The 15,767-nt window shown below is 40.7% G+C and overlaps 1 protein-coding gene across 1 annotated transcript in view; it reads left to right on the plus strand.

Annotated features, from left to right (window-relative positions):
• The window catches only part of LOC126159561 (neuroligin-2-like), a 136,247-nt gene that overhangs the window by 73,752 nt on the left and 46,728 nt on the right, over positions 1-15,767 (plus strand). The window contains exon 4 of the mRNA XM_049916559.1: positions 6,765-6,916. Within this exon, the coding sequence (XP_049772516.1) occupies positions 6,765-6,916 (152 nt within the window). The remainder of the gene's footprint in view (positions 1-6,764; positions 6,917-15,767) is intronic.

Consider the following 15,767-nt stretch of genomic DNA (forward strand, 5'->3'; position numbering starts at 1 on the left):
GTCTGAAGACGGCCCAGCCAGTGCTGGGGCACCAACCTCACTGTCGCCTTCCATACGGACCGACAACGAGGAGTGATGGTCTGGGGTGACATTTCATCTCACAGCAGGGCCCCTTTGGTTTTAATAAGCGGTATCCTTACAGAACAGCGGTACGTCCACGATATTTTACGTGCCGTTTTGTTGCCACTCATGACAAGCCATCCTGTAGATAGATTTCAGCAAGATAATGACCGCCCGCACACGGCGAGGGTTACTACTACTTGTCTTCATGCTTGCTAAACTTCGCCACCGACGTCGCCGGACGTTGGGAGCATTATGTGGACAACCCGCCAACCGTCTCAGGGTTTTGACGATGTAACGCTACAGATGGGCAGAATTTGACACAGTATTCCTCATGAGCACACTCAGCTACTGTATCAATTATTTCCAAGCCGAAAACCAGATTGCATAAGGGCCAGACGTGGACCAACGAGTTATTGCCCTTCTCAATTCGAGTCCCGGCCGTACCACAAATTTGAATTCATTTAATTCATTTCTTCTGTTTCCATCATTATTCTTCTCATAAATAAAACATCCAGTTTTACTGTAACTGTAATCATTTGTTTATTTGTACATATACAGCTCATCTACAGAGGGTAATTTATCTGAGGATGTCCATTTTGATATTAGTATCAGTAACCATGAGGCAGTTTAAGTGCAGTGACTGATACAGAACAAAGGGCAACTAAATCAAGGACAGAGATTTACATGATGAACAAATTAGATAAACATTTTGTAATTTGCATCTGGACAAACAGTTATTCAGGGTGGGCAAGATAAATGGGACACCCTGTATACATCAGTATAATACATACATTCTTTTCTCTCTGTATTTATTAACAAAAGTATGATAACAGGGGATAACAACCGAAACTCGTGACTGGACTGCGTATTTATTGGTAGGGAGAAGGTCACAAGGTATCTTGGATGGAGAGTGTATCGACAGAAGCAAAAATAATTTCAAGGAGGCCTTAGGGTAGACGTATTTGGGCTGTTGCTGTTTTCATTGTATAATAATGATCTGACAGACAGTTTTAGTATGGGCATCAAACTTTTCACAAAAGATGCAGGCATGTATAAATAAGTACCGTCTGAGGCAAGTTCCACAAAGATTCAGACCGTGATGAGATTTCTAAATAATGCAAAGACTGCCAAGTTGTTTTTAATTATCAGAAATGTAAAGTTATGAACCTGGCGGAACACAGATATAAGGTACCCTATGACTACAGTTTCAACAAATCAAAACTGGAGTTAGTGAAATTATACATATACCTGTGTGTATCAATCTTTGGGGTTACGAAATGGAACGATCACGTAGGCTCAATCACAGGTGATGCTGGGAACAGATTTTCTTTCAGAGGCAGAATGTTGGGAAGATGCGGTTAGTCTTGAGAAGAGGCTGTTCATAAAGCTGTAGTGCAACTCATTCTAGAAAACTGATCAGCTATGTGCGACATGTACAAAATCTGGATGGGGAGCTTGAACGTATACAGAGAACGACTGCAAGAATACTCTCATGTTTGTTCCAAATGTGAGGGAGCTTCAAAGAAATGCGCTGCATCTGATCAGTGAGATGCTTGAAGGTTACAGACCATGGGAATGCGGTTGTGTCACGTCTTCGAATACCATGGCTGCATTCTCACGTGTTGTTTGAAACATTTTATACACTGGGAGAAACTCACTATTCACTGTCTAGGAGTGTACTATAACTCCATACATACTGCTTCCGTACAGACTGCGAAGACAATATTAGACTAATTAAAGTGGTCACTGAGTCATTTAAACAATCAGTCGTCCTTTTGTTGCTCCATATGTGAACTGAATGGCAAGAAACTCAGGGAGAGGTAAAATGAGAAGTACTACCTGAAATGAAATTAAAAATGGTTGACAGTGTATAGCTATGGATGAAGATACGTATCTGTTGAAGCCATACTTCAGCTTTGTTAAATTGTAATTATTTCGTGATGAGGTATCTGTGGAACCGCTACCTGCCACAAGGTTAATGAAATAATTGTATCACTTTGGTACTACGTTTCAAAATCTGCAAATACATGTAGATTGCTAGAGTACACGTATAAGTAGCAGAATGTGGATTTATTCAGTACCATGGTGACCTGCAATGCAAAATTATAAAAAATAATAAAAACTGAAAGTGGATGTATTTGCTACGTGGAAGTAAAATGCGCTAGAAGAAATACATGTCCAGTGCACTTACACTTAATTGTTTCCAATTTTTTACAAGTTTTTCCAGGTAAAATAAAAATTATGGTACTGTATATCTGTAAAAACAATCACACGATGTCTGTACACAGCTAGACAGGTTTTATGGTAGTAAAATGTACAATATTCGCAGAAGCCATTAGGTTGCAAGATAGAAATGTGTTTCCTGCAGTCATTACGAAGTCGACAGTACCATAAATAATCAGTGTCCACAAATGAACTGCCGTCTTCTGAAATTCACCTGCTTTGACGTAGTAGTCAATAATGGTTATCACTAATAACAAATAAATATATTGCACCATCAATTATGTCACTAGTTTTTCAAAGTACCTTAGCTCACCATACAAACTGGAACACCATCAACAGATCAGCTGTTTACCACATCTCTGCATCTTAAATGCTTGTATTCCGAAATGTCTGTTTTCATTCATTTCAAACGACGATCACTCGACATAAAAATTCTTCTCTTGTTTTAATTTTCAGTTAAAAAATCATGACGCAATTAATATGCCAAATGTGAATTCGTCCTGTATTCTGTCTTCTTTATAAACTGAAACTGAACTGAACTGAGTCTCATTCAAGCGATAATGAAAACCTGGACTGAGTCATATAATGTAATATACCCACCACGGGCAACACATCTAACCTCCATAAGCGTGAAATTCTTACTTCGCTTTGCGTACCTGAATCATAAATTTCATCTTATGATTTAAACGTTTTTTCAATAAGAAACAACCTAAGGTTGCGTGTAAGATGTTCAGTCTTAAAAGTTATTAGTAAAGTGACCGTTTCCATCGTGGTACGATCATCTTCAGACCATTAACCCTCCATGATGACGGCTGGGGAGAGTGTGGCGAGGAGCAACCACTTGCATGGGATCTTAGACTGTTATGTTGTAAAAAAAATTATTTTGATTTTGATCGATCTTTTCCCAGGAACTTTCTCCAAAAGGCACTGAATTTATACCATTAGTTACCACTAACTTCTGGCTTGCACGTATCCGCAAGAAGATACTGTTCTTAAAACGCTGTGAGATGAAAAAAATAGAATAAAACGACTCTAGTGTTTCACAGACATTTTTGTGGTAACAGACACCGAGAAAACTACTCTAGAAAAGGCAAAATCCATTTTTAATTGTTCTTATACAACCTTTTTATCATAATGGAAGATGATTTACTTCTTCCAAGAATTTTTTTTCGTAATATCATACTGTAATATACAGGGTGGAGAAAAACTGTGACACGAAATTTTAACCCTGGATAGCTCATGTCAGAAGGAACCTAAATTACTAATGTGTAGGTCGACAACGCATAATATTTAAACTACGGAAACTTGGCGCCACCCGCTCCGATTGTTCGCGGGATTTCCCTGTTGCCATATGCTCTGGACAACGCCTGACCACGAATACTTTGCCTGCTGGAGATCGCGATGTATCCAAGGCGGCCCGCACGCTCGGTGGTAGCGCGCCAGCCTTCCACTCTGCGGGTCTGGGGGGGGGGGGGGGGGGAATCCGCCGGGATCCAGACACATCCATTGTATTTTCATGGCACTAGGAACAATCCCGTCAACAGCTGTTAGTTCGCATCTTTTACAAATTGTGTCGGCCATGGAAATGGTCTTTATTGTAGCGAGGACATTATTTACTTACAGCAGGCGCTCCAAATGGTGACCCTCTGACGCGACACAAGCTTGGTAACGTCGAATGTTGTTTTGCCGAAATCTTTAAACGATTTCTGGTATTGCCCTGATGTGACTGACGGCATGTTGCATACGATCCATTAATTCCTCTTCATTTCTAGGTGGTTCGCATGCGGGTGAGTGAACTAGAACCTTGAAGAATGCACACAGGAAAAAGTCCGGTGGCATGAGGTCTGGTGATCGCGGGGGCCAAGCCTACGAGCACCTCTGCCAAGTACCCGGCCGTTGAACTGTTCATTTAAATATCCGCGCACATCACGACTGTTATATGCGGGCGCCCCATCATGCTGCGACCAGATACGTAGCTGCATGTCCAGGGGAACATCTTCCAGCAGGTCGGGTAGAGTTTCTTGCAAAACCTGGAGGTAACTTGCCCCGATAAGCCCCGGAGGTAGACGGACCGGCTCAGTCAGATGGTCACCCACAATGGCTGCCCAAAAGTTGAGCTAAAATCGTTCCTGGTGTCCGTGGACGTATGTGAAGTGAGGATTCCCCCTTCCCCATTAATGAATGTTTCGAGTGTTCTAAACACCATCCCGATGGAAGGTGCACTCGTCGGTAAACAACACCAATGGCGGGGAAGTCGGGATCTCATGCAACACGTCGGATAATCCTAACCTGTGATCATAGTCCGCCACAGGATTTAGGTCTTGGACGGGTTGGAAACTAAACGGACTCTAGCCGTTATCCCTCAAAACCTCACAGATTAACCGAAGATTGAGCCCCATATCGTCTCCAACCGCTCGAATATTTGTAGTAGGTGCTTCCCCGACACGCTCCAGAACAATCTCTTCAAATGCAGCGTCCCGTCGTGTTCGAGGTCTTCCAGCATCCCCATGATATCCCGCTAACGAGCCTGTTTCACCAAGTCACCGGTGAATTGCTGTAATCTTTTGCGGGTGTGGGTGGCGTCTTGCTGGGTACCGTTACTCATGCAGCCTTCGAACTTCATGCACAATACCGTCGGCTAGCTCATAAACACAAACCGCATTTCGCTGTTCTTCAAACGAATATTGTTCCGATGCTTACTGTACGACCAAATCACAGGTGACTTCAGTGTGCTCCGAAGCGAAGGTTACATGTCAGTGTCTCTGACGTGAGGTGGAGACAAACAGCAAGACCTATTCGACACGTGTGCGTATCACGTTTTGAGCAGTGACGGGACAAGGGACATTTGTATGTGTGAAACGACAACCATAGCGCTGCCCGTCAACAGGGCAATCCCATGGCCATTCAGAGCGCGTGGCGCCAAGTTTCCGTATTTTAAAAATGGTGCGTTACGACCTAAATAACATCAGTAATTTTGGTTTATCCTGGCATTAGCTAACCAGGGTTAAAATTTCTTGACACAATTTTTTTTGACCCCCTAGGGGAACAAACTATGGAGGTATTTAAATAAGCTTTCTCGGTAGAAATATGGAAGCGAATTACAATCTAACTCCTATGACGATAAAACGTAATTGCTAAGTAATGGATGTACCCGGCGAGCAAGATAACAACAATACGAAGAGCCTGGTAGATAGTAAATAAAGTGTTTCTGACTGAAAACGTCATAAGCAGTCTGAACCATCTGAGGTATGAATTGTAGGAACATTCACCCAACCCACCAGATTTAGCACCCTTTCACTTCCATTTAATTTTAGTTTGAAAAAGCTTGGAATGTAATCAAGTATTTAACAGAAGACGTCAACGTATATTTTTCTCGCTCACCAGTTTCACAACTCAAAAATGGAATTACGCTGGTGGAAGCTGAGTTTCAATGCAATGAGTTGACAATGTGCTACTCCAGGCCGTAAATGAATTTTAGGCGCGAACAAGCAGACTTCGAGTTCACCTCTCCAGTGTTTCATTTTTCTCTTCATCTTTTTCTTCAGCCTTTGTTTCGCATCGGCACAGGGTGGACTTGGTTACTGAGGGATCTGACATAGTTAACTTCAGAGTTTTCCAGATGCTCTTCTTGTCGCCACCCCGTTTCCTATTGGGACGTAGTATGTGTACCCCAACTACCTGCGAGTACAGCATTTCATGTGAAAATAATCGAATGTTTCCTGAATGTCAGCGAATACTGTAATTGAAGTGGGAATAGGGTGCCCGCCCAGTATTTACCTAGGCAGATGTGGAAAACCGCCTAAAAACTATATCCAGCCTGGGTGGTACACAGACCCTAGTCTTTAATTAGCCGAGTGGATTCGATCTAGGGCTGGCGCATCTTACCGTCCAGTAATCGGCGTTTTAACATACATGAGTGCCCGGGTGGCTAACTCAAAATGTTTCACAGTGCCATCGAATATCCATGACGCTTTGTGGAATGTTTTACAGGTAAAGTAACTAGAATCATTAATTAATCCCAATTTTTCTTTCCATAATTTTCTCAGAATATGCGTTACAGCAGTCGTAAGGTATATTCAGTGTAAATAATAAAACACATTTGTTAAATGATTTGTAGAAGTTTTAGCTTCAGTAATTGCTTTGATGGTGAATAAGGAAAATTCAACTTTTAATTTAGTATGCGATGGAAATAAGCGTGGAATGGTTCTGCGTAAGAATTGGGTGACAGTCGTCGTTGCTGTCTGCTACCAATATCATCTAAAGCTAAATTTTCCATGCATTAGTTATAACTCTTAAGAGGCATTGGAATTTATTCAGTGCTTATTGGTAGTAAATAATCAACATAAGGGATGTTCGTTGCTAATGGGTGCTCATATAATGTAACTGTTAAATAATAGAGAATACTGTGGTCATCAGTGGTCGTATACTACAGCATATACTGCAGCAGGTGTGACAGTGTTGAATGGTGGTGTGCGCAGAGGCAGGGCTGCATCCACGGGGAGGAACTGCCGTACGTGTTCGGTGCGCCGCTGGTGGGCGGCCTCGCACACTTCCCCAGGAACTACACCAAGACTGAGGTGCTGCTGGCAGAGGCCGCCATCATCTACTGGAGCAACTTCGCCAGGACCGGGTAAGTAGTCTGAAGCGAATTACTGTGCTTAATACGAGATGAAAGCAATAAGGTAATCCCAGAGGGTTCAAGTTTAGGTCCACCCATATTCTTTTGTGAATGCCCCTCTACTTAACATTCAAAGAGCAGAATTAGTACTTTTTCCTGACGATCCCATTAGAGAAAAAGCAATGAAGGAGGTGATAAATCATATTTTCCATAGAATTATAAAGTGGCTCTCTGAAAATGGACTCCCCTTACATTTTCGAAAAACGCACTATATTAAGTTCTGTACAACGGATACAGTCATACAGACAACTCATGTAACACACAAGCACGCATCAGTAAATAGGGTAAAATGCTACAAATTATGGGTATATTACTGAGCTTATGAATAATCTTTTCGTATAATTGGTAACCTTATAAACACACGAATCAACGTCCTGACATATTTTTCATATTTCTACTCAGTAACGTCATATGGAATCATTCCTGGTGTGACTCACCACTTAGAAAGTAAATATTGATTGCACAAAACGTGTAGTAAGAATAATATGTGGTTATCAGACTGAGACGTCATGTAGGTACGTGTTCAAGGAGCTAGCCATTTTAACTTCTCCCCTACAAAACATATGTTCTCCGCCACAACACATATGAGATTCGTGAAAAATAATACATTACAATTTGAGAAGAACTGTCATGACCATACCTACTACACGGGTGAGATAAATGACCTTTATTACTCACGATTAAAGCTGTCATCGGCTCAGAAGTGAGTCCAATATGCGGCAATTGACTCTTTCCACAACATTTCGATAAAACAATCATTCAAACAGAACAAGAGAGATATTGAAATCATATGAATGTTGTAAATGCGTGAGTGTGATACGATTGTGATTGTGTGAATTATTGTGAATGCTTTGGAAGAAGCCGTTCCAAAGCTACGTTGCTTTTATTTTATTTCTTTGTATTTCATAATTGCTATTTGTTTCGAGGAAGTAGCTCAATTATGAGCTGCCTGAATCTAGTATAATTAAACTGAAATCCCATAGAAAGTGCAGTTTCAGTTCGCATACGAAGTGTGTTCATGCTGGATATCATCTTCAAGGTCTGGTTGGTGACAGGTGCAATTGCTAGAAAATGGAGCCACAACGCTGAAATTTGTAACAAGGACGAAAGATTAATAATTGAAATAAAGGGATTGCTGTCGAACGTCTGTTTCCATAGTAAAACTTTATCAGTTACGAATACACAACTTAAATTCTACTGAGAAATGATGGAGAAGATCATGTAAACTGTGTGAGTGTGCAGGGAATTCCTTAAGTGCACTGAGTAAGTGAATGTGTAATCAGTGCGTATATATACTCCCCGCCCAGAAGATATTGAAGCTGACTTTATACCTGGATGTAAACGACGTCAACACAGTAAAAACTGACAACAGCTGGAACTAACGACTGTAAACATATAAGTTCAACCAGTTAATTCTGGAAGCCTGTATTAAGTAGCGGACATGTGACTGTAGTGCCCCAAAATTGTTGGGTCACCAATAGCAATGACGCGACATGTCTATTTATAGTGTGCAAGACATTTTCCAGAATGTGTTTGAAGAAGAGAAAATAATTTGCAATGTTTGTCCCACAAACCTGGATTCCCATAAAGCTCTACTGAAATTCTAACACCTGAAGCATTAAGTTCTATATCTTAACTTAATTTCCTTAATACTCCAGTCACAAAAGGTTTGAATGATGTGCATACCAATAATATATTTTAACAGTGGATATCATATATATATATATATATATTCGATATCCACTGTTAACTTGATATTAGTTTTTTTGTCGAGTTAATCAGGCTGTAACTTCTTATGTCTATCATTAGGTATATAGTGAAGGTTCCACATAAAAAATGATCTACAGCACACTCACTGACTTTGAATGCTTCATATCGTAATGCCCTATCTCTCCCACATTCCCTCTGCTCCCCCCTTCTCTCCCCTCTACCCACATATACTAGTATTTTAGGAGCTTCTAAGTTGGACACCTAAATGAAATTAACTCTTTTGTGCCAGTGTGTAAAAAAGAAAATCCAAGATCTGGGAACCCATGCAACTGTGCTTCATAAAACCAAAGCAGTTATGCTTCACATCCCTCTCCCTGACCACAGAATGAAGTATTAAAATTTTTCAACCAATGACAATGTAACTGCAAGATTCTCTATATTGTGTGAGGGGTAATGATGGGCAGTAATGAATGGAGAATGATGGTCAGTAGAGTATGATCGTCTATAGACTGTGTTGGTCAGTGGAGAATGGAGATCAGGGGAAAATGACGGTCAGTTCACAAGGTGACTGCTATCACTCTCTTCAAGATATTAAGTGGAGTAGCTTACATGGATCAAGGCCATTACCATGTCATTGGATGGAGCAATTAATGGTCATCATTTGACATGTGCTCTCTTTCTCTCTCTTGCATGCCCTTATACACCTTAAGTTTTCACTGTATTAAAAAAAAGAGTCAAGAATTTCGGTGATGTTCCCCCAGTAGCTTACACCACTAGCAGCTAACACCCTCAATAGCTGACATGATCCAGTGCCTGAAACCGTCTCCACAGTGGCTGACACCCCACCTCAAGCAAGTGATATCTCTTCCAATATATGACGCCTTCTGCACTGTGAGAACGTTGGTACTGACTCACCATGTTCATCATGTAAGAAGAGTTACGTAAGCTATGACTGGCAAAGTTATTACAGAATAAGTTCTGGTAAAAGCGTAAATTATCGCTATAAGTTTAAGGTAAAGCATTCCATTTTGTACAACAATGCGATAAGCAACAATTACAAAATCAGGCCAAGAATGTATGGATACGCACACACACACACACACACACACACACACACACACACACACACACAAGCACTCACTCACTCACATACATGTGTTATTGACAACAGCACAGCTACTGACTATTTGAGAAAGAGAAAAGCCAGTGCTGCAGATATTTCCTCACATCTCAGATTTATTATAAAACACAGTCCATCCAAGTGAGCGAGCTGTGTGTATGTGTGTGTGTGTGTGTGTGTGTGGCTGTGAGGGAGAGAGTGAGAGAGATAGAGAGAAAGAGAGAGGGATATGTATGTCTACTTGCTTATGTTACACCAAAGTCCACCTCTTTCTTGACTGCCTCTCTCTCGAGGCAATGACATTATAAAATATGGAAAATTAGCTAAAAAACAATTTTCACCACTTAAAACAATCTATTTTTATTTTAAAAAGTGATCGTTTTCGATCTGTGTGAGATCATCTTCAGACCTGCCACTCCATTATTTCTGTTGGAAATGGCGCCATGGAGCAGATCGAAACCAGTCACATTTTAATATAAAAATAAATTATTTAATGCAGTCACTACTGTTTTGTAATTAAATTTTTAATCCTATTTTTCACTGCTGCTGTTATCTTCAACAAGATTTAAAACAATTTTGATTATCGTTGAATTATATAACGAAGGGAAGGGATGGAGGAATATCCATACAATAATATACAGATATGGACTTCGTTACACGAAATTTTTCAAACAATATATCACAGTTAAGTCACTTCTTGGCAGAAGAAAACTGTTTGTTGCTCTGGGATAAACATCAGGATCTTCAAAGGGCAATTGCTCTACCAACCTAGCTACCCATGCATGACTCACAACCTATCTGCACAGCATTACTTCCGATATTATCTTGTCTCCTCACATTCTCACCTCCTTCATGTCACTACATACTCCGCTGCGCTAAGCAAAGCCTTAAAATTATCCTTTCTTTCAGGAATGCTAAACCTGCAGGTTAGGTAGGAGAACTTCTGTGAAGTTTGGAAGTAGGAGGTGAGGACCTGGAGGAAGTAAAGCCGTAGGGAAGTGTGAGCCATGCTGAGGTACATCGGTTGGGAAAGCACTTGACTGTAAAAGTCAAAGGTCCTGAGTTCGAGTCCCTGTCTAGTAAACAGCTATAATCTGGTAGGAAGTTTGTAGAGCACCTGCTCTGTTGCAGAGTGAAACTTTCATAGTGGAAACAATCCTCAAGGCCATGTATCCGAATAATCTTCCTTCCAGGAGTGCTAGTTCTGCAAGTCATGCAGGAGAACTTTTATGAAGTTTAGACGGTAGTAAATGACGTACTGTGGATAGGTCGCGAATCTTGCTCAGTAGCTAGAGGACACGCCTGTGAAAGGCAAAGTTCCTGGTTTCCAGTCCCAGTCTGGCACACAAATTTAATCTGCTAAAAAATATCCCATCAGTAGGTGCATACAACATATACTTCACATATTGATAGTAGTGAACCTTGGGTCAACCAACCCTCATTTATATTATTACAACATAATGCTTACTACACCTTCATTTAGTGAGCTCTTGACTTTGGTCTCTTAACCTTCGTTTAGTTACACGAACAATAAACCATTGACAATAATCTTAAAGTTGAATAGGTTGTTCTTATTCACATCAGTTCTCCAATCTGTGCGTGTAAATACGTAGCCCTGAAGCGACATTACATATCTTTCGTGAACGCACTCGTTAACAAATATTGCAGCTTCTAAGTTACTTTATCCCATTATGCTGTTAGGATTGTCTGGTTCTATTTTTCCAGCTTATTCTTTCACTACTCTTTCAAAATACTATGTATGACCTGTTTTTGTAATGGTTGCTTATCGCATTGTTGTCTTCTATACAGAGTATAAAATAGAATGAATAGAATGTTTTACCTCAAACTCATAGCGATCATTTGCGCTTTTACCAGAATTTATTATGTTATAACTTTGCTAGTCATAGCTTACATAACTATTCCAACATGATACATTCCCACCAGATTTTGTGTTTTAGGTTCAATCAGTTCTACTGCGTTAGAATGAGTAATACGTCAGACCCCCGTCAATCCCCTGAATGCAAGAAGGAATATTTGAAACTCTTGTTTTTGGCTACTCGACAGGCAGTGCGTTTGGATTAATGTGTTCTGTCCTATTTTAAGTTCTTGCCTACTTGCATTTATATCTGCTCTATTTTTGCATATCATGCACACACATTGAATATTATGTATTGCTTCAGCTATGACTTGTCTGTGTTGTTGCCTAGGGCTTGTGGAAATTTAATTATTTCTCTTATTTTACTTGCGGCTTTTGCTTGCTTGTGTAGAGGAGTCATGGATGGTACCTAAATGGTGGTATGAGGCAATTCAATTGTCGTCTCTTGGAAGTCTCGTAAATGGGTATCCCAAGTGTTGAGCCCTTTGTTCCAGTGTAGGCAGCGTAAGATCCCACATCTTCTATCATGTATGCTGTCAGATTAGAACTAGGGTGATACTTCCAAACATGTACAGGTTTTATTCATCGCCTTTTTAGTCTGGCTCACTACTGGATCGTCCTGTATTGTGGACCACTGTCCCACAATAGCTTCTTAGCCCATTACACTTGTCAGGGCTTTACTGATGTTCCTTCCTGGTGTTTTTTCATAGGTGTGATCATTACATATTTTGAAGTTAGCTCTGTTACCACAAAAATGTAAGTGTATCCGTTTGTTGTACGGGGAAGCGGCCTCGTCAAGTTTCTAACAGTATCAGTTTAGTGGCTTTTATGTGGTATGTGGGTGCTTTTGTTTGGAATGTTACATGTTTAACCAGTTGACAGTCCTTACACTTTGCTAGTAGTAGTCTAATTCGCCTATCCATATTATTGAAGTGACATGACCGTTTGATTTTGAGACAGCATTTCTTTGATCCTAAATAACCATAACTTAGATCGATGTACCAAATGTATTTGTTAATTAAGTCATTTGGTGGGCAAATGGTCCATAAGACACTACGCACTTCGTCAATAAAACAAGATGTCATCACGCAACAAATAACGTTGCCTAATCTCTACTTATTCTTACCCTTCCATTTGAGTTTGATCTTTAGTGTTCCTGAAACCTTGTCTTGTTCTGTTTTGATATTGCTACAACTGCTGTTATAAAGTTTTCAAAAGGAATGTTTCTTATGTTGCAGATTGAAAAATGTTCCTCGTTTGAACTTTGCCTTGTGTCGTCTTTCCTTTATCTTGGCGAACGTGATAAGGAACCTGCTACTACATTTGTTGCTCCAGGTATATAAATCGCTGTGAAATCATATTCTTGTAGGCTAACCACTAACTGGGTGGGTCTTGAGTACCTAGTTTCGCCTTCAGTAAACATTCTAACGCTTTGTGATCTATGTAAACTCTGATTTTTGTGCCAAAAAGAAACATACGTAAATTTTTGAAACCCCCATTGTGTTATGGAGTAGTTTCTTTCACAATTGGGTAAAACCCTGCTTCCATATGCAATGGTTTATGAGCTGTTTGTCCTTCTTGCTCAAATCGTTGATATATGACCACTCCCAATCTTTTTCCGGCTCTCAGTTGTCATGCAGAAAGGTTGCGTTAGGTCTGTATGTGATAAAAACGGCGCTGCTAATAATGGTGCCTTTAATTTCTTAAATTCTGCATCATCCGGTCTTTCTCACGGCCAGTGGACGTAAGTGTAGTGTACCGAGGTTGTCAATTAATATACACTACTGGCCATTAAAACTGCTACACCAAGAAGATACGCAGATGATAAACGGGTATTCATTGAACAAATATATTATACTACAACTGACATGTGATTATATTCTCACGCATTTTGGGTGTATAGATCCTGAGAAATTAGTACCCAGAACAACCACCTCTGGACGTAATAACGGCCTTGATACGCCTAGGCACTGAGTCAAACAGAGCTTGGATGGCGTGTACAGGTACAGCTGCCAATGCAGCTTCAACACGACATCACAGTTCATCAAGAGTAGTGACTCGCGTATTGTGACAAGCCAGTAGCTCGGCCACCATTGATCAGATGTTTTCAATTGGTGAGAGATCTGGAGAATGTGCTGCCCAGAGCAGAGCAGCAGTCGAACATTTTCTGTATCCAGAAAGGTCCGTACAGGACCTGCAACACGCGGTCGTGCATTATCCTGCTGAAATGTAGGGTTTCGCTGGGATCGAATGAAGGGTAGAGCCACGGATCGTAGCACATCTGAAATATAACGTCCACTGTTCAAAGTGCCGTCAATGCGAACAAGAGGTGACCGAGACATGTAACCAATGGCACCCCATACCATCATGCCGGGTGATACGCCAGTATGGCGATGACGAATACACGCTTCCAACGTGAGTTCACCGCCATGTCACGAAACACGGATGTGACCATCATGATGCTGTAAAGAGAACCTGAATTCATCCAAAAAAAATATCGTTTTGCCATTCGTGCATCCAGGCTCGTCGGTGAGTACATCATCGCAGGCGCTCCTGTCTGTGATGCAGCGTCAAGGGAAACTGCAGCCGTGGTCTCCGAGCTGATAGTCCATGCTGCTGCAAACGTCGTCGAACTGTTCGTGCAGATGGTGGTTGTCTTGCAAACGTCCCCATCTGCTGACTCAGGGATCTAGACGTGGCTGCACCATCCGTTACAGCCATGCAGATAAGATGCCTGCCATCTCGACTGCTATTGATACGAAGCCGTTGGGATCCAGCACGGGGTTCCGTATTACCCTCCTGAACTCACCGATTCCATATTCTGCTAACAGTCACTGGATCTTGATTAACGCGAGCAGCAATGTCGCGATACGATAAACCGCAATCGCGATAGGCTAAAATCCGACCTTTATGAAACTCGTAAACGTAATGGCACGCATTTCTCCTTCTTACACGAGGCATCACAACAACGTTTCACCAGGCAACGCCGGTCAACTGCTGTTTGTGTATCAGAAATAGGTTGGAAACTTTACTCATGTCGCCACCGGTGCCAACTTTGTGTGAATGCTGTGAAAAGCTAATAATTTGCAAATCACAGCATCTTCTTCCTGTCGGTTAAATTTCGCGTCTGTAGCACGCCATCTTCGTGGTGTAGCAATTTTAATGGCCAATAGTGTATTTTTTCCAAATATTGACAATTCCTAAGAATCCTCACTGTGTTCTACGATTGTTGGGTGTATCATACTGTCTAATTACTTCAATTTTGCCTGAGTCCGAGGCAATACCATTTGTTGAAGTAATATGTTCTAGAAACTCTACCTGTTTTCTTCCAAACATGGACTTCCTTATATTTACCTTTGCCCACTGTGCTTTTAACTTTTCAATGAGTTTACTTAATGTTTGGTCGTCTTTATCCGAAGTGCTCACTCCTATAAAATATCATTGTCATAGAAGCTAACCTCTCTTGTAATTCCTTGTCTAGGATTGTATCCAATCCCTCTATAAACACCGCTGAGGAGATATTGAGTACAAACGGAAGTCTTCTAAATTGGTAGCATCCACCAAATGCAATAAGGGCTGTGTACTGTCTACACTCTGGTACTAACTCAATTTTCCGAAAAATAGCTCTCAAATATAATGACGTAAACTTTCTGACCCCATAAAATCTTAATATTAACCCTTGTAACATTTCTGATCTATCTGTTTCAGTTACAATTATTTTTTTATAAGCCTTGAGTCAAACACAATGTGGATGTTTCCATCTTTTTTGTCACCAATTTGTAGTGGACTATTGAACGAAGGCTGTGCTAATTCTATCACCCCATCGTCCATTTTTTTATGTGACTCGGAAAAAAAGCTTTTTTTCTGTAACATAATGATATAATTCAGGGTAGTACCATGAAGGGCTTATGTTCTTTGACTTCGAAGTTGTATTGTTAGTTTTTAATCCCACTCATCTTGGATAAGAATACCTCTGCATTGGTACACGATGCCTGTTTTAAATCTCTTCTTTCTTGATCCGAGATATCGTCTAGGATATGTAATATGTTGTCAACCTCTGCACTCATTTCCTCATTAAGTTCGTTATTTACTGAGAC

The sequence above is a fragment of the Schistocerca cancellata genome, chromosome 2 (genome assembly GCF_023864275.1).
Source record: "Schistocerca cancellata isolate TAMUIC-IGC-003103 chromosome 2, iqSchCanc2.1, whole genome shotgun sequence".
Lineage (NCBI taxonomy): Eukaryota > Metazoa > Arthropoda > Insecta > Orthoptera > Acrididae > Schistocerca > Schistocerca cancellata.